The 20,256-nt window shown below is 43.9% G+C and overlaps 1 protein-coding gene across 4 annotated transcripts in view; it reads right to left on the minus strand.

Moving 5' to 3' along the window:
- LOC135263563 (neurexin-2-beta-like) overlaps positions 1 to 20,256 on the minus strand; it is a 655,607-nt gene that overhangs the window by 302,944 nt on the left and 332,407 nt on the right. For all 4 annotated transcript variants that reach the window (XM_064351746.1, XM_064351747.1, XM_064351749.1 and 1 more), the window contains one exon: positions 19,066 to 19,256. In XM_064351746.1, the coding sequence (XP_064207816.1) occupies positions 19,066 to 19,256 (191 nt within the window). The remainder of the gene's footprint in view (positions 1 to 19,065; positions 19,257 to 20,256) is intronic.

Here is a 20,256-nt window from a genome sequence, read left to right on the forward strand (position 1 = left end):
ACTGCGCTCAGATACTGAGATTCATTTCAATTCCTAAACTGGGATTAATTCACATTCCCAAACAGGAATCACCACACATTCTCACACTGGGATTATCACACATTCCCAAACTGAGATTAATGCAATGGTCATATCATGCAAAATTCATATGACAAACAAAAAGCTCCACAAAAACGAAATGCACAGTGCACTGTATAATATATAATGATACTGCCTACTTTCCACTCAAATCCCCACTCATTGCACACAGTTCTGTTTAGCCCAAGAGTAAGCAGAAGAAAGAAAAAAATTATATTTTTGATGTTATGAAAAACAAAGAATGGAAAAAAAAAAAAAATTAGCTACAGGCTTTTGCCATCGGTGGATACAATTTACTGTGTATCATCAAAGATGCCGGGAGCTTAATACACACTCAGAGTGGGATGAAATACACAGATGCTGTAGAACTGTTAATGCCGGAACACAACTGATTGTCAGCTAAATTCACAACGCTCGTGTACCGCAACCATTGCCAGAACAATATTGAGCGTCGCCTTCTGAATCGCCAGCCAGAGAGCAGCCGAACTCCGAAATGTCTCAGCTGGACGTGTGGGTGCTCTGAATCAATGATGGGCTGGACAGAACACACCCAAACGAGCTGATTTACTCCAGTAATTGGCCTGCGCAACCTGCCCATACCACACCAGGGCAGTGCGGCGTTATAAGTCTCATTGAATGGCCATTAAGCCAAACTGCATGCAGTGGCAATCAACCACAGTTCCCTCACATTATGAAACAGTAAATGTCAGCAAACTACAAAGGGAGGAGACAGAGCACTTGCCTTTACTTTGTAATTATTCTAAACCTGTTTGTTTGTTATTCTTTTGCATGATTAACAAGAGTGCCAATTTGAATTAGCATAACTCATTATCAGATGATTCCTTTTGACTGATTCTAAGGTTTTTCTGTTGCTCTGAATTAGCATCCATTTTAGAAGCACAGAAAACAAAAGAAGAGACAACAATTTCCTTTTCATAATTAAAAATCGTTTCATGTAAAATGTGATTGATTACTGTTACTGATTGCTGATAAGTTCTCACCTATATGATTAAAATATTTCAGATGAATTGCAAAACAAAACAAAAAAACAACAACTTTGTCATCATCATCATCATATTAATAACAACTTAAGGACCCTTAAGAAATTAAATGTGTTATGTTCCCTGGCTCCCCTATTCCTAATTGATACCATTACTGCTACAACTAATAATAATAATAATAATAATAATAATAATAATAATAATAATAATGGTTCAAGGCCGTTATTAAAAGCTAAATGTATGCTCTTGGCCTGCTAGCTTTAATTTAGCTGCTAGCTTTGATTTAGCTGTTTGGAGGCTCTTGTCCATGGCTCTTGCCTCTTACACAGGCTTACGTTTCCTGACTTTCTCACCTCCCCCACCACTGGACCTCCACTACTCAGGGGTTACAGCAAGCCTGCTCCCTCCCCTCTGCCCCTCTCACCGAACATGCACACTGCCTCCACTGCGGATCACATATAATATCGGCGATGGCCCGGAGATATATGACCCTGACTGTGCTAGCGATGGCTATTCCTGGCAGCCCTGTGATGCGGAGCACGGCTGGGCACAGCTCGGCGCAGGGAGGAGGGGCTCGGGGGTCGCCAGGGTCATCTGGCTGTACACAGCGTCCTGTCTGTACCCCGCTGAGCGTGAAGTACGCTCCCCTGACACGATAACTCCTTTCGCACGACGACTGCAGAGCGGGCAGAAACAGCGGTCGCCAGTGTGCTGTGGTTTCTGAAATGATGCGAGGTGTGCCAGAAGCAAGAGGACTGGCCAATCAAAACTATGAACAACAGAAAGAAATAAAAAAATAGTAGGATGCGAAAATAATGATATTGGTTACAGCAGTGCTGGCCAATCATGTGCCAGCTGATTTCACCAATTAACACACCTTCAACCAGACAGGAGGGAGCTAATTAGTGAAATCAGCAGATGTAGTGATTGGCTGGAACAAAAAACCTGCACACTCTCGGTTCTTCGTGGCACATGATTGGACAACGCTGGGTTAAAGAAATAACAAGAGGAAAAAGTCAAGCAGTTTCAGACCCCATAGAGGGAAACACTCCAATACATTCAAATGATTATTTCCACACAAGTGCCCTCAACACAGAAACTACTGCTTCACTTACTGGCTTGGCAGATCCTCTTCTCCGAGCTAGCTCTGCCACGTCCCCTATTTTTCACAGACATCCTCTAAAAGGCAGGATATTTACCGAGCCAATTTAGGTTATGTATTTTACTCAAGAGTACAGCACGGATGGCAAACTCCCACCCTGGAACAAATCTGCAACCTTCAGGTTAAAAGCTCCCTCATGCTGCGCCACAATGTTGGCATGACAACTTTCGCACTGTCACACTGCCGACAGCTTGTGCTATGAAAGCCAGGTTTCATATGCTCAGACTGGATTGGTGGAAGGAGATGTGGGGGAGGAGCTTATCCAAAGAACTGTGGATTCACCTCACAAGCTTTCCCCAGCTTTGGGACCCCAACGACTCCCACAGACACAGTTAAAACCTGGCAGTTAATCACCCCAGCTAATTGAAATTTTAATAGGACTGCTGTGTTCACAGCTCTCTCATCGAACTTAAATGCGCCCGAGGCATCAAACGACGCTTCTGCTGAACCACCTGACACTTGGACATTACATCAAATCACAGAGAATTCCCAAAGATTACACACCGGGGGGAGATTAGAGGATAATTAGCAGATATCACTTTTCTGGTAAAATACACCTCTCTCTCTGTTCCTGTCCTCTTTCTTTCATTTATTTTTCAATTTCACCTTCAAGGTGCCTGGCTGGCACAAGCGGTTATGACCCATCCCAGTATGGTCACAAAAAGTATTGCTCATCTTCTGGAGTCTCCTCTCTCACACAGCTTTGACATTTGCAGGAGTGGGGGCCAGCTCTCCTGTCTCATTCTGCCATGGGTGTCAGGGCTTCAGTCCAGCCCTCTGCTGCACCAGCCAAACAGTCCTCGAAAATCCATGAGGGAGGATAAAAGAAAGGGATATGAACTTTATGGAAGGGTTGAGCAGGCACTCCTGTTCCCTCTCTCTCTTTCTCTCTCTCTCCCCCTCTCTCTTTTTTCTCACTCTCTCTCCCCCTCTCTCCCTGCTATCACTTGCTCTCTCTCTTTTTCCCACTCTCTCTCCCTGCTCTCGCACACTCTCTCCCCCTTGCACTCTCTCCCTCCCCCCCTCTCTGAGCTGAGGTGTGGACGTCAGGCTGGAAAATGGCCGCCGGCTCGCAGGTGAGAGTGTCAGAGGAGCGCTCGTACGTGCTGCAGCTAAACGGCGTGTGATATGCAGGTACAGATTGCACAGCGCTGGCGCCAGAGGCACTGCTGGCAGAGGAGAGGCAACTGTGGGCGAAGAAAAGAGGTTTCTAGAAACAGGACACCTGGAACCCGTTTCTGAACTCGTATGGACTTCTCCGTCTGTCGGCCTTTTATCGCTTTACTTTACGAGGGCGATGCGAAAAACTGTGGAGTCAGTAGTTCTGAAAGGTTTCGGTGAATATGAATAGTTTGAGAAGTGGAGTGGTTCTTTACTGTGTCGGAACAGCAAATAACCGACAGAGCACAAAGATATAAAAACACCAGGAACATAGCCACCCCACCCACAAAATAAATAACTAAATAAATAAACAAATACACAAATGAATAAATAGAAAAAAGTAAAAATTCTGGAGGTATGTGTAATATATTAGAAAGTTGATTGTGAAGAACCCATAGACCTAAAATCCAGTTTTCTTCACAAAAACAGAGCTAAATTACTGGACCTTCTTGCTATTCACTGTACCACCGAACTGCCCTATTTGGTATCATCACACATCAGAATAAATGCTAAAAGTAATTTTATTGCTTTTAGATGCTGGTATTGAATTTACTACACAGATAGAATAAAAAGAAGATAGATGAAAATCATTTGGATTGCCTGCTCTGCATGCCAGTTAGCTTTATCAATTCTGCCTTTAAAGATGATGAGATGTCATATGAACTAACAGGAGGCATCATTGCTTTGCCTTCAGTCAGCTGTGATATGCATGTTTATGCTTGACTGTTTCTGACTCTGTGCTTTAATGGTATATTTAGGTCTTCTATGATTGGCAACCAATCAGCAACCAATGTGACACCTGACTTCTTCCCCACACACAACTGGGCTTCTGCGCTCGTTTAGAGGCATCGAACGCTGGCGATCGCACCGAACCGCGAATCATCTCTGAGCCATCGCGAGCGGTTAACGCGGAGTTAATCAGGGAACGATGCGCTTTCGGATAGAGCGGCAAGATAAACACGGACGCCGCGGAGAAGCGGCGAAGAGCCCGGGCTCCGGCAGCGCATGTACGGTAAACACCGTGCACGTCGAGAGCGCGCTTGATTCATGAGATCAGATTGCGCCCACGAGACCCTTCCACCGAGGCTCAGGAGATACCTGTTTATATTTATGTACCCTTTCTTTAAGCATGGAGGTCATTTTAGAAGCAGGCGCAGTGCGGAGCGCGTTTGTGCGCTGGGAACAGGACCCAGCCGAAGCGCGTGAGCGTACCGCACGCCGTCCGAGCTCAGCGCTGCGCGAACGCGACGGCCTGCAGCTCGCAGGTGTACGCTGGGAGCTCCAGCTGGGGCACATTTGGAGAGGAACGGCGGCTGCATTCGTAAAGGTGTCTCAGGAGACCGTCGGGGCTTTGGTGGGGAGGGACTGGGGCCCGGCCGTGCGCTAGCGCACTCTCTCTAGCGCACTCTCTCTAGCGCACTCTCTCTAGCGCACTCTCTCTAGTGCACTCTCTCTAGCGCACTCTCTCTAGCGCACTCTCTCTAGCGCACTCTCTCTAGCGCACTCTCTCTAGCGCACAAACCAGGGGCCTCGCCCCGAGGCCTTCCTATGCGTTACCTCTGCCACGCCGTGCTTTTGCGCCTGCACACAGACCCACGAAAAAAAAATGCAGAAATGTGCACACGCACAAAAAAGCCCCTCCCCTTTTGGCTGGAGATGAGGAGGAGAAGATAAGAGAACGAGGCAGACCGATGGCTCAATAAAATCGACCAGAGCTCTGGCAAAAAAAAGGACGTTTCACAATCTGCGCCAGAGAGGACTGTGGGAGTGCGTGTGTGTGTGTGTGCCGGCGGGGGGGGGGGGGTGGGTTTAACAAAGGTAGTGCATAACAAAGGTAGTGTGTCCCAAGAGTATGACAGAGTGCAGGCCGCTGGATGGGGAGGACGGTTCACTCAGAATTCACCAAGTGCATTCAGAAAGAATGAATCACAACCACATATCGGATTCCCGTGATTTAACTGCAAAAAAATGTTGCACAACAGAGGAACAAGCAAGTTTCGTTCATGAAATAATTTATGCTAAACGGATAATCACGCAGTCAACCAAAAAATGCTTAGTGCTGCTTGCAATTAGCAAAGAGATTACCCTATTCAAATGCTTTTACGCTTTCTGGGAAACTACGCAGGGTTCCACAGTCCCAATCCCCACAAAATGAATAGATGTTTTGATGCAACATCTCATGATGGTAAAGGTGGGTAGAGCTTAATCACAAAAAAAATCAGATGTGTTTAATATGATCATTAAGGAATGCAAAAAAAAGACATTCACAAACACCAAGATGCATGAAAAGGAAAAAAAAAATTTCAATGCCAGCATATGAATCTGTTCTGTTTTTGACCAAAATAACCTCTGTCTGATTCGCTAGCACCTCCTCAATTAAAACCGTCACAGTTAACAGCAAGTCCTTTTTTTGGTTAATAGCGCTGCATAATTCACAGAGATTTGTGAATTAGTTGGAATTCTTAATGAACCTCCTTTACATAATCTCCTCTTGATTTCAAATGAATATCTCAGAAATACATATGCATACAGAAAATGATATGTGTATTTATGCCAGAGGTACACTGTGTCGCTGTCAGCAGAGGTTATTAATTGTGGCTTTTAACCACAGTAAGCTTTTCCTGAATCCCAAGGTATGCACGGATTAAGGCCTTTTTGCACAATTTATCATCACTAAGGACACACAACCCTTTACTGAACCCACCCCTCAGCGATCCAGCCAATCAGAAGATAAGCTTACATTACGGTAACCTCTCTCTCTCTCTCTTTATAATAATGAACATTTTGATCAATGCAGCAATTCTAACAATAAATTCAATGAACTGCTTACTGACTGCAAATACTAATTCTGCAGAAAGCTAACTGATATCTGTTACTGTCGCTTACAAACACACACACTACGTTTAGTACAGTGAGTCACCTCCTCTGTCCACGATAGTCCATTATTAAAGGAATGATGCAGAGGACAGGAAGGAGAGCATAGCAAAGCTTTGAAGGCAGATCATGGCTTCAAATTTATGCCTGAGAAAAATATCCCCCACCGCCCGGCATATCTACCAGAGCATAACCTTGCAAATTTAAAAGCATCTGCCATTCTTTTTTTTTGGGACAGATCCATGAAAGGGGCCTCCCCTCTGTTCTGTTCTTGCCAACTCATTTTGCCACTGGGCACCACGCCCCCTACTACCCCCCCCCCCCCACCCCGTCTACGGGCGCGTCGGGGTACAGAGAGAGCTCCCACACCTCGTCCGTCTATCCCGCCCGGCTCCACGTGTGCGATTTCAGCCGAACATATTCAATTATCGGCGGGCTACATTCTGTCCTCTCCACCGCGGCTCCACCGCACCCACAAAGGCCATTCGTCGAGGAGGAGGAAAATTCAATCCTTTTCACATAATGGAATTGCTTTTCAAATAGTAAAAATGACATTTCTACTCTGTGCATCTCTAATGGCTGGCGACGGAGCAATATCTCTCTTAGATGGGGGGGGGAGAGAAATGCTGGATGGGGCTTGGCATGGTGCTTAAAGTGCCTCTCCGCGTGTAATGGCTGGGGGGCGAGGGGGGGAGGGGGGGGCATTCGGCATCCTAGCATCTAAATTAGCGTCTCCATTTCCCAACATATGACCGGGAGAGCAGGGGACCGCATGCAATTACCACTGATGAATTTGCTTTTAAGAGAATATGAATTAACAGCGCAGAAGGGAGTGAATCATTTGTCAGCTAAGGAAATGCATTATTTTTGTTATTACTGTTGTTTTTGTTATGGTTGTTATTATAATAATAATAATAATAATAATAATAATAATGATAATAAGTACAGTAGTAACAGTAGCACAACTCCTCCTCAGTTTCCCCTGCATGTTGGGATCCACTGGACGGTTTTTGAGCAGAGGCAGTTTCACAGGAAGGGGCACAGTTAAGTAAAAACAAACACACCTAACTGTGCACACTTCAGCAGCAGTAAGACCTGCCTCCTTGTCTCCCCCTCCCCCTCCCCATCCCCTTCCCCTCCGCCCCGCCACCCCCCCCCCCCACTCCCCACCTCTCGATTGATTCCCTTCATTTTATGACATTGCAGGAAACACCCCTCAGGAGCCTTAAACTCGCAGCCCGGCCTCTACATCATTCTATATTGCTTTTCTCCCTCAATGGCTTCCAGTTTGTCAGAATTACGCATCTTCTTTGGGACAGTTCAAATCACAGTTTGCAATTCTATCGTTTTCTAGATAATCTAGATACGCATGGATGTTAAAAATAGCCCTTGTTTGTGTATTGTAGTGAAATGCAGCAGTCCAAACGTATATAAACTCATTAGAAAATAACTAACAAACAACAAACAAAACCTTTTCTAGTTCAGACATTAAGTGCCATTAATAGACCTCAGATTTTACAGCATGAAATAAAATTTTACTTTGTGGCGTACACTATCGCACTGAAATACTGATCCAAACACTGAGCTTAATGGCATTGTACTTTGTGCAATCAGCTGCCCCCTGGTGGTACGCCAGTCTAAAAATAAATAAATGAAATAAACATAAACATAAAAAGAGTTACGATCGCACACGATCTAAGCTCTTTGATTGACCTTAACATCATCCTCCATCTCCTGAAAATGCCCTCAGTGCAATACGAATGTAATCAGCTACAATTAACCTTTGATAACCACAAGCTGCCCTAAAACTGGTCAGAATGTTCACTTATGGACTGCAGTGTAGAGTATCAGCTGTCATTACTGGTGTTTATGTTACTAAGGTGACCATGTGATTAATTTCACATCTTATGAAGAAGGCCTATAAAGTCTATAAGCATTTTATCACAACTTATCATGATACAAATTCCCATTTTTGCCTAAAACTTAGTAGTAGCAATACCTGTAGTAGTCCTGTAGTAGTAATAGAGGGATCAGTTAAGAGTAGTAGCAGCAACTGTTCTTTTAAAGGCTTTATGTTTTTTGTCAGTGTTTTAAGTTTTTTCCTTCAGTAGGAGGGGAGAAAGATATTCATTCTTTAATGACATGTTAATCCAATCAAAGAAGATTTGCATTAACAATCAAGAAGATCCAATCTCCATGAAACCACCCATCCCCCACCACCCACCCCCTGTTCCCCAGCCCGCCCTCCTTGTGCATCTTAGTTCAGGGTTGGCCTTGAATCTCAAGGACATGGTTTATCTCCCGCTCCCTCCCAGTCATCCAGGGTCCCACGCTGCAGCTCAGCTTCTCAAAGTGTTATTCTGCGGGCGATTCAGCGGGGAACGCTGGAATATACCATATTGATTTCTCCAAGATATATTTTGTTTTTTCTAGTTATCTTCTGTGTGCTACCGATTTACTCGCTGAGCCAAAACAGACAGTGAGTCACCCCACAGCCCAAGACCTGATCCATTCTCCAGCGGGAGGTACGGGCACTTTTTAACAAAACTCTCTAAAACTGTCTGATGACACAAACACACACACACACACAGAGGCACAGACCCACACATACACATACACACAGACACAAACACACACACAGGCACCCACCCACACCCACACACACACACACAGACACACAACCGCACGTGCATTCATGCACCATCAACCACACACGCATACACACACAATTTAAGCAAGTAAGTAGGCTAGTCAATACGATTTCTAATCAGGCAAAAAAAAAGAAGAAAAATGGCAAATGGCTCAAATGGCACCGACTGAGAATTTGTATTGCAGGCTACAGGAAGTTGCTTTTATTTTGTAATGCTAATATGCAATGAAAGTGCCATGTCTTCAACACAGTATGTAGCAACAACTGTAGACAAACAATCCAGATAAAATGGTGGCTCCCATTAGCATTCGCACCATTTAAATGCTTTTTAAATAAGTCTAATAAAACACAGGAACCAGTGCACAACCCAGGCTACATTAATAGGTTTAATGTTAATGGCACAATAGGTTTTAAGGCTGGCGGAGTACAGAGTAGAAACAATGCATCCATTTAAACCACGTCGGCCCTGTCTTCTCTATTTTTGCATTCTCCATTTTTTAAAATGACAGCACCATAGTCACGTACTATTGATGTCTGCACTCATGTCTTACTGGCTAAAATAAATATAGAAATAAGATCTGCTGTAAGTTGACAAGTGACAATGTAAGTGCATTAATACTATGGCTTTATTGATACCAATAACAGAGAAAATATTTCACACTAAAACAAATCACATAACGTCAATCTGGCTAGCCAAAGCTAGCTGCTTGATGGAAACACTAATGCTAGCCAACGTAGCTAGAAACTGAATTAATACCAATAGTATAACTCATACAATGAATAAAAGTAACAAAAGTTTCAGCTGGGAACTTCACTTCATTCAGCCCTGGATCATATCTCTCACAATTTCATCAATTTAGGATCTTTAGGGAAATCAAAGTGGTGAAAAGAAAATGAGCATTTATAGTAATGTAATCACTTTTGTGATGTATAGTATGTGTGAGCAGGTTTATCCTAAATTCCCAATATTAGTGATTTTGATAATGAAGACACAATAATGCTCCATACAGTGAAGTTTACTTGATTTGAAAATATATTCATTTTTGAGGGTTCCATACAGTTTTTCAGGCCTGAAATTGACAACAAATATTAATGCCCAAAAATAAGTTTATCTGGTTTCATATCAAAGTGCCATAAATGTCAGAGACATTAAAAAAACAGGCATTTTTTGCCTCTGAATAAGTCGCAGTCATACTTTAAGCCATTTATTTTAAAACAAGCAACGTCCATCTGTGTCTGTGATCTTTCCTGTTCTTAATGGTTGGCACCTGGGGTGGACATACACCTGCCTACAGAACACAGCCATTTTGTAGGCAGGTGTATTTGAGAGAACAAGATGGAGGGTAAGCTCCACACACACCAAACGTTGAGAGCTCACCTCACACTGACTGCACTTCCATAAAGACATTTAAGGAAGAGTGAACCCCAAAATGATTATAACTACAATTAGTCACAGGTGACAAAGCAATCTGAATCTCGCTTGCTTTTGTCTGCGGTTCAAACAAGACAGTTTCTGATACCACACACTCACTCCATTGTTGGACGCATAAGACCTCACTCTCCCATCACTGTTATCGAGCATAAATAACGTCCTAGTAAACATTCAGTTACCTTTTTATAACGTAATAATCTGAAATGTCACCTGATAAATCAGTTTTGTAAGGTCATTGTTCTATAATAAAAGGTTATTGTTACCATGGTAAAAGCTTAAAGTAGAGTCACATGAATAAACCACATATAAAACGATATTAATATGTATTACTAGTGCTGACATTAATAAATTGTTCTGCAGTGCCTGTCCTAAAGGCACCACTCACCCCATATAAATTATTTATGAATGGCCATTGAACATCAATTAATTCTATAAGGCATTAGTTGCCTTTTTCTTTTTTTGCAGAGCCAATCGCAAAGTCATTTGAATGGAGTGAATGATTTCCACAGGCAATGCAATAAATGTTATGATAATGTACCGCATTAATAAAAGTATTATTACTTACCACAATTTTGACCGTTCTTCTCATTGTGATTGATATTACAGTGTCCCCACCCTCCCCCTGTCCAACAAATGAGATATGATGAAAGATGACAGGGCTGCTTCCCCTCTCGATCTTTTTCCACACCTTTCCCATGACAAAAACAAGCACCCTCAGACATCAGAGGCAGAAGCAGAAATATCGAAAGAATTTACGAGCATCTGCAGCGCTAATAGGGAAGGGGAAATTCCCTTTGCGGTGCTCTGTCTTTCATCCCGGCTCTCGTTCACGCTGAACGATGAGGAGTGTTTTTTTTTTTTTTTTTGGAAAACGGAGGTCGATAGCAGAGAGGTTTATGGCCGGATAACAGAGCTGTTTTAACTCAGAAATATGAGTATGATCAGGACACTCGATGGGATGTTGATTTGCTGATAGATTGATCAATAGCGCCTTCGGTTCTGCAGCTGTGGAATTTGGTTTTAATATTATGTTCCATTTTGTCTAAGCATACCTTTTTTACAGTCTCTGTTTTTTGCCAGTTTTTACTCTACTTATTTCAGTACTTTGTTTGTTGAAAATTTTGGTTAAAAACCTAAAGGTGTACTATGCAGGATTTCTTAGCCTGTGTTTACAATCAAAGTCTCCTCCTCCATCTTCAACCCCACCCACTCAAGCTGAGTAAATTACCCTACCTAATGTAGCTAGCTGGATCGCTAGAGGTAACGTTAGTACTGTGAAATGAGTGACCATGAGTGACAGTAAGAAGGCAGATTTGATTGATTATAGCTTAATGAATTGCATTATGTTGAACCGTAACAGTGGTTTTATTGCTGGAACGTTAAATTAGAAAATTTCAGACCCTAGGGAAAGTCCTTATTGTTGCCAGTGTCTCACTGCTGGCAACAGAAAACAAGCCAGCTCCGCCTCACTTTTAATCCCCTTGCCGAACTTCAGCTGACGCCACCAAGGAAAAGCAATTCCAAGGTAAAGTAAACTTTCTTGAACTAACCCGGTCTGCTTGTCTTTTTGCTTCAGTGTATCTGGACTTCATCGCTAGCTAGCTCCGCAGCCACACACAGCCCTCCCCACACAGAAAACAGGACCACACCCAGAAAAGTCCTGAACACATTTCAGAATAACAAGTACAGGTAATGGTGCACAAATTCAGCAAAAACACGTAAACAGACAAACATTGCCAGTGCATCATAGGTACTGTATGCCTTAGCATATTATATATTTTATTATATTTTGAAGATAAAAATTCTTTAAAAACATGAATATGGTGTGATCCCTACATGTACCACTTCTCTCTTTTAAAACCTGAGAAAAAAGAATACAATTGCCTACATTATCTATCTGACCTCAAACATACAAGTTGTATTTCTCAATAGCTATATTAAATATGCAATAGCAATTAAACTGCAACAATATTTGCTTCCACCATCTGGCTCGGTCTATCCCGTATCACAACACGGTATATCAAAACAGCAGACATATACGCATATGTGGAATTACATCCGATAATAAAAACACCTTCACGTCCAGCAAAGGAAAAATGAAACTGCTGCCAAGCTTCTTTCTTTACTGAACAGAGGGATGCTAGGGCTTTTGTTTATCACCAGTGTACAGGAACACCTTTGTGTGCAAACTGTGGGCAGGCCAATTTCTATGCAAAGTGTGAGATTTATCAGTGTGGAACTGTTGGAAGTTTGTGTTCCGAAGCAAGAAAGTGTGCCTTTCCGTAACTCCAGAACATCTTGTACAGTGTTCTGCTTCCAGAGGCGCACGCGCAGATCGGTTTTATAACGCTTATTCGCAATTCTATACATGAATATCATTTTTTTATATTGCGCTGGTGCTTCATTCTGTGAACGCAGAGTTCCCAGGTTACGCACGCCATACAGCATAGGAATATACCCGACTGAAAATAATATCAAGCATAATGGTTTTTTAACAATAATCAGGTAATATATATACAATATGTATATTAGTTGAAATGTATTAGATTTCATAATACCACAAACCCCCAAATTCCACATACTTGCCAGTGTAAAGCTGTAAGGTTGTTAGAAAGTTCTCTGAATATCTAAAATATCCTTAATCTCCCCTACCACCCCCCCCCCCCCACCCAAAAAAAAAAAAAAAGGAAAAAAGAAAAAACTCTAGTGAAAACATACACTAAAATTGAAATACTATTCCAAAATCCCAGAAAGTGGACTATTGCTTTAAAGGGCTGATTTCACCACATATTTTTATATGGTTGGGGGTGTTTTGCAATGTGAATTGGCACGGTGTTGTATGACCATCCATAGATCCCGAAGAAATGTGAAATTTATCAATATTAACTTCACACAAGTGCACGTATGTCACCTATAAGATTGTTTGATGAGTCACATTTTCTTGTGCGTTTGTGTAATCAACATTTTGAGGTATCCATGCAGCAATGATAAAGGAGGACAGAGGTCTGTAATATAGAGGAATAAGTGCAATAGAAAATGTATACTCAGAATTTTTTATTATCATAATTTTTCTTTTTTTCTTTTTATAATGGGGATGCAATGCCTGTATGCTTTGGCTAAAAGCATCTTTCTGACACATGGCTAACAGCTATTGCGCTCTCAAGAAGCATGGCTTTAATTTGCTGTATTTCACCTCATGCACATGAATAATGCAAATGCACAAGTAGTTTTCATTCAGAAGTGAAATTATCGTTTCCATTAAAATGCATTTATTTTCGGTGTTGTGTGCAATTTCCTGGTGCCCTGTAAGCTACAGTGGAGTTGTACCACTGTGATTACTGAAAAAAAAAAAAATCAAAGGTTGCTCTTTGTGTGTTAAGTCTAAACAGATGACATCAGTAGTTTTCTTTTTTCATTTTCCGACATGCCTTAAAAAGTGTGAACATTTTTAAATAGGTGTAGACAAATCAGTCACAGCCATTTCTGTCAGATGTGACTAAACGATTGTGATCTACTCTGATTACTGAAATCACAAAATGAATATGTTCTGGCAAACTCTCTGTATCTGTATCTCTATAACACAACTGTAAATCCTGATACACCCAGCTGTACCACTCTCTCCACCCAGCTACACCTCTAACTCAGTACCCAGCAACAACCCTTCCTCTAACCCAGCTACACCTCTAACTCAGTACCCAGCAACAACCCTTCCTCTAACCCAGCTACACCTCTAACTCAGTACCCAGCAACAACCCTTCCTCTAACCCAGCTACACCTCTAACTCAGTACCCAGCAACAACCCTTCCTCTAACCCAGCTACACCTCTAACTCAGTACCCAGCAACAACCCTTCCTCTAACCCAGCTACACCTCTAACTCAGTACCCAGCAACAACCCTTCCTCTAACCCAGATACACCTCTCACTCGGTACCCAACACCCCTTCCTCTAACCCAGATACACCTCTCACTCTGTACCCAACACCCCTTCCTCTAACCCAGATACACCTCTCACTCGGTACCCAACACCCCTTCCTCTAACCCAGATACACCTCTCACTTGGTACCCAACACCCCTTCCTCTAACCCAGATACACCTCTCACTCGGTACCCAACACCCCTTCCTCTAACCCAGATACACCTCTCACTTGGTACCCAACACCCCTTCCTCTAACCCAGATACACCTCTCACTCGGTACCCAACACCCCTTCCTCTAACCCAGCTACACCTCTCACTCGGTACCCAACACCCCTTCCTCTAACCCAGATACACCTCTCACTCGGTACCCAACACCCCTTCCTCTAACCCAGATACATCTCTCACTCGGTACCCAACACCCCCTCCTCTAACCCAGATACACCTCTCACTTGGTACCCAACACCCCTTCCTCTAACCCAGCTACACCTCTAACTCGGTACCCAACACCCCTTCCTCTAACCCAGATACACCTCTCACTCGGTACCCAACACCCCTTCCTCTAACCCAGATACACCTCTCACTCTGTACCCAACACCCCTTCCTCTAACCCAGATACACCTCTCACTCGGTACCCAACACCCCTTTCTCTAACCCACATACACCTCTCACTCGGTACCCAACACCCCTTCCTCTAACCCAGATACACCTCTCACTCGGTACCCAACACCCCTTCCTCTAATCCAGATACACCTCTCACTCGGTACCCAACACCCCTTCCTCTAACCCAGATACACCTCTCACTTGGTACCCAACACCCCTTCCTCTAACCCAGCTACACCTCTCACTCGGTACCCAACACCCCTTCCTCTAACCCAGATACACCTCTCACTCGGTACCCAACACCCCTTCCTCTAACCCAGATACACCTCTCACTCTGTACCCAACACCCCTTCCTCTAACCCAGATACACCTCTCACTTGGTACCCAACACCCCTTCCTCTAACCCAGCTACACCTCTCACTCGGTACCCAACACCCCTTCCTCTAACCCAGATACACCTCTCACTCAGTACCCAACACCCCTTTCTCTAACCCAGATACACCTCTCACTCGGTACCCAACACCCCTTCCTCTAACCCAGATACACCTCTCACTCGGTACCCAACACCCCTTCCTCTAACCCAGATACACCTCTCACTCGGTACCCAACACCCCTTCCTCTAACCCAGATACACCTCTCACTCGGTACCCAACACCCCTTCCTCTAACCCAGATACACCTCTCACTCGGTACCCAACACCCCTTCCTCTAACCCAGATACACCTCTCACTCGGTACCCAACACCCCTTCCTCTAACCCAGATACACCTCTCACTCGGTACCCAACACCCCTTCCTCTAACCCAGATACACCTCTCACTCGGTACCCAACACCCCTTCCTCTAACCCAGATACACCTCTCACTCGGTACCCAACACCCCTTCCTCTAACCCAGATACACCTCTCACTCGGTACCCAACACCCCTTCCTCTAACCCAGATACACCTCTCACTCGGTACCCAACACCCCTTCCTCTAACCCAGATACACCTCTCACTCGGTACCCAACACCCCTCTCTCTAACCCAGCTATACCTCTGGCTTGGTATCCAGCAGAAGTACTGAGTGATAGGTCACTGAACAAGCCTGTATTTTCTCAGCTCTGGCTCATATAAGGCTAATCTCCCCCTCCTGCCTCCTTATTGACAGCTGACAGACGTCGCGAGATAACTATCGATCAGACGTGCAGCGTCTGATTGTTCAATTTGGGCCACTTATCCAGCTCAGGCCTGGACGGCTCTAAGGTCGGAGAAGGGTTGGGAGGGGGGGTGCTTCTAAGAGGGGACCCCATTCTAATACAAAGTGGGATCGAGAGAAGCTCTAAGGATTCATATCTTCAGACACAACCGTCTGTTTTATATCACAGCAGGGAGAAGAGTCTAGCACACACACTCTCAGAAGAAAGGGTTCCAAAAGGCTCCTCTGTGCCTCCATAGAGAACCTCATCTAGTTCAAGGGTTCTTTGTCAGACAGAATGATCCAATCAGGAAGCTTTCACACCTATCATGGAGACTTCCATAAAGAATTAGAAAGGGTTCCTCTATGAAGGAAGACAAGCCAAAGAACCCTTTCAGAACCTTTTTTTGTGTACTACAGGTGAAAGTATGAGTTAAACACAGGTGGACAGTGTGTGATGCGGCTGCTAATGCTACCACAAGACCTGCTGTTGAATTTTGTACAGTACTTTCACAGTAAGTGTACCGTTGTACTAATTGATCATTTTGTATTATGGGACACAAAACACTTCAGCCTAACAAAGAAAATGCAACGAACTCACCCCAAACAATGATGTCACCCAGGTATTTCCGGACAATAGAATGAGTGACGATTGCGGTTATGCCATCCTATGTTTTAAATACTATCCCTGTGCCTTTGAACCGAGAGTAAACAATACATTTGACATTACACAATTCAGTATTCAACACTTGTCATTATCACATTATTCAGTATAAAAAAAAATAAACAAAAAACCTAAATTCACTTAAATGATAAAAATAGTTATAATGAAATGTCATAATTTCAAATGTCTTTAGAAGATAAAGACTTCTGACACGTGAGATACAGGTTACAACACTTATTCTGAGGGTTAGACAGAACATGCTAAATTATGATTTTCGTGTGGAGCTCTTTAATTCTTGCACCTCATCACTGAAGTTTAGAGGTAATCTGTGGGGATGTAGCCTGACTAACAAAGCACTGGCTCCTGAAATAGCTGTGCAGAGATAATTATGTACTGTTCTGCTTCTGGAATGTTCCCTGCTGTCACTTATTTGAGCTGACAGCGACTTTAGATTTCAGTACGCAAAAGTTTGGTGAAATTGGCTCAGGGAGACAACAGTTATCCAAATGCGATCTCACAAAAAAAGGTGTAAATGATTTACGCACAGTCATGCGCTTCGCTATGCTACCGAAAAACTGTGTGGCATAAAGCAGTTACCTACCAACATTAGAATAAACGAACTCCAAGATTTAATGAAAACCACTATGCTGGTTTTAAGGCAATAATGGCCTTGGACCAGATTCAATAAACATCTGTTTTTGTTGTTGTTTTGATTTCTCGTTCAACGATTAGTACCTTTCCTATTAGCTGACTCAGCTTGTTTTAAATTACATCCAGGGCCTCATTTGTTCCCCAGAAACACTTGCAAATCCCTTGTGGCCCTGGCGGGACTGCACAAATAAGGCATGTACACAAACAAGACTGGCAGCTACACCTGTGTTGCATCTCTGACAGTTTAGGTATTTGAAGGCATGCCTTTATTTCCCCCTCTGTCCCTCTACCTGGTAAGTGCACAGATAGACCACAACACATTACTACTAAAGCATATGTAGCAATCTCCACAGCAACCTCACAGCGATCTCCCCCAAACCAGCTAGCCTAGCACCCAGACCAGGGGTCCCCAATCGTATCCAGAAAAGCGCTGATGTGGATGCCCGTCTTTGTCTCAGCCCAGCACTAAGACAACTGCTTCACCTAATTACCCAATCGTGGTCTTCAATCAAAAGCTTGATAAGTAGAATGAGCTGTCTCAGAGCCGGGTTAAATCACAAACCTGTACCCACACTGGCCCTTTTCAGATAAGACTGGGGTCCCCTGCCCCAGACCAACACAGAACATAAACTATATAAGCATGTGAAACTGCTATTAATGTTTGAAGACATTACAATGCAGAGGACTTGCTGCACAATGTGCACAGTAATGTAGACCCTCGTCTCCCCATATTTATTCAGGTTACATGACATGCACCACAACTATGTGAATGTAGCCTGGCTGACCTCTACCTCTATAGGGGTAGGCTCACCATCTTAAATGCAGCTTTCAAAAGTTGTTTTGGTTAAGCATCTGTTAAAATGCCTAAATCGTACATTATAAACATGCGTCTATAAAACCTTTAAACTTCTACCACCAGAGAGAAAAAGTAAGACATTTTTTGAGGCTTAAGATATTTCCTTTTTGTCAAACCTATTAGGAATGGCTAATAGAGATATGCCGAAGTTCCAGATGCCTGACAAACTAATGAGCACAGCTAGCGTTTCCCACAGCTGTTGAGGAATGAGGTAATCTGCAAGGTGAATGAACAGGCTTTTGTTGTTTTTTTTCATCCCATTTGAGCCTGCTTTTCAGAAACCAGCTGCATTAACCGAGACAGATGCTGCACTTTTCATTTATTTATTTTTTTTAAACCTGCAAGCTGAACCGTGCATAAAACCAGCTGAATGTCAAGCGCTCGCGATAACAAGGCCACGCTTCGTATTTTCTCCGCAGCTGGAAACAGCCACTGAACAACTCAAAATTTTGATACTGTTCTTCGCCCTCAATTCAAGCGCAATATCACTCCTTTCATTCTCTCCCTTATCCGGATACTTCATACCAAATGGCGCAACGGTGTTTAGATTTATTTTCCAGGAAGAGCTCGTATTGAAGTATGGGTGATGTGTCGACTTTTTTTAACACAATACTGAAAGTGTCCACTCCTTTTAAAGACTGGGAGCGCAGAGGAACATAAACACAACCGAGTAAGACCAGTTTTAATCAGGACGGTCATGCTGCGGAACTGTGCCTCAGATTTTGGCTATTTGACAAGCGAACGAACCCAGGGAGGTAACACCGCATGTCCACTTTGATCTCTATTTAAAACATCCGCAGAGGGTTTATGTCGTCTGATGCAATGGCGGAGACAGGAAACCGGGGGGTTACCTTTGAGGTCCAGGTTGCGGGCTCCGTTGGAGTGCTGGGTGACGGTTCGGGAGTCGATCTTCAGCGTGTGCACGTTGCTGGCGTCCCGGGACACCACCACGTTGTGCCACTGGTTGTCGTTGAGCTGCTTTTCGGAGTTCCCCTTCATGAGCGACGGGCCGTTGCCCAGGTCGAAGACGTAGTGGATGTACCTGCAACACACGCGGGGCTCGTCAGTCAGGGGCGCGGTCGCGACCACCACACAGGCGCGCGGCTTCCTATGAAACGCTCACAGACCACAGGTTTTAGACCTATCAGAGACAGTCTATGTGACAGTTGACTAGAGGGCAACCAGTGTAAATGTCAAAATTACAGCTGTACTGGAGCATTATTTGTGCACTTTATTTGAAAAGGAGCGAGCAAACAGTCCACCATCCTTTCGAAGATTTTGTTGCTGGATTCAGACATTCAGAAACACACAGCAGTAATCAGCTCAGAAGGTGTTATTGCAGGGGATCTAACACCACCCCCGCCCATATATGTGGTTGGAATCGTACATGGCTTAAGAGTTTGGCCGCCCTACGGACTGCAACACGCACCATGCCAAAATGGCACTTTCGTAGTCAAATGTGTGTGTAGCTGTGGTGAAATACACAGGGATGAACTGTGCAACACCAATTCTGCACATCCGCAGAGCTCTTTCGTCCCTGGATATACCATTCTGACAGAAGCACCGTCATGTGTGGGCTACTCTGACAATGTTTCATTGCACCTACAGTGTACACATGTAAACAAACGCTAAAAATACTTTGAGAGAGAGTGAGTAAAAAGAAAGAGAGAGAAAGAAAGAGAAGAGAAGAGTCAGGGCCGAGAGGTGATTTTTTTTTTGTCCCCGGACTAAACCGGTAATTCAGACTCCTGAGCCATGAATTACCTCCCGCGGTGAGACGCCATTTCCTGGGTGACACGGGGCAGAAGTCAAACATCACAACCGACTCTCTCTTTTCTTCCCCCGCTCTCCCTCGAACAAAACAAATCCCCGAACGAAAGTGGGCACTTTCCCTGCGTTTGCCTCGCGCTGACAGGACTGCATTGTCCCTCATTACACCGAATGATTTATCGAGTCGCGGAGGGGCTACATGTGCTTTTCGCTTATTCGCTCATTTTACCCGAGCGCGCGGCTATTCATCGCGCTCTGAATTAAAAGGGCTC

This window comes from Anguilla rostrata, chromosome 9, assembly GCF_018555375.3.
Source record: "Anguilla rostrata isolate EN2019 chromosome 9, ASM1855537v3, whole genome shotgun sequence".
Classification (NCBI taxonomy): Eukaryota; Metazoa; Chordata; class Actinopteri; order Anguilliformes; family Anguillidae; genus Anguilla; species Anguilla rostrata.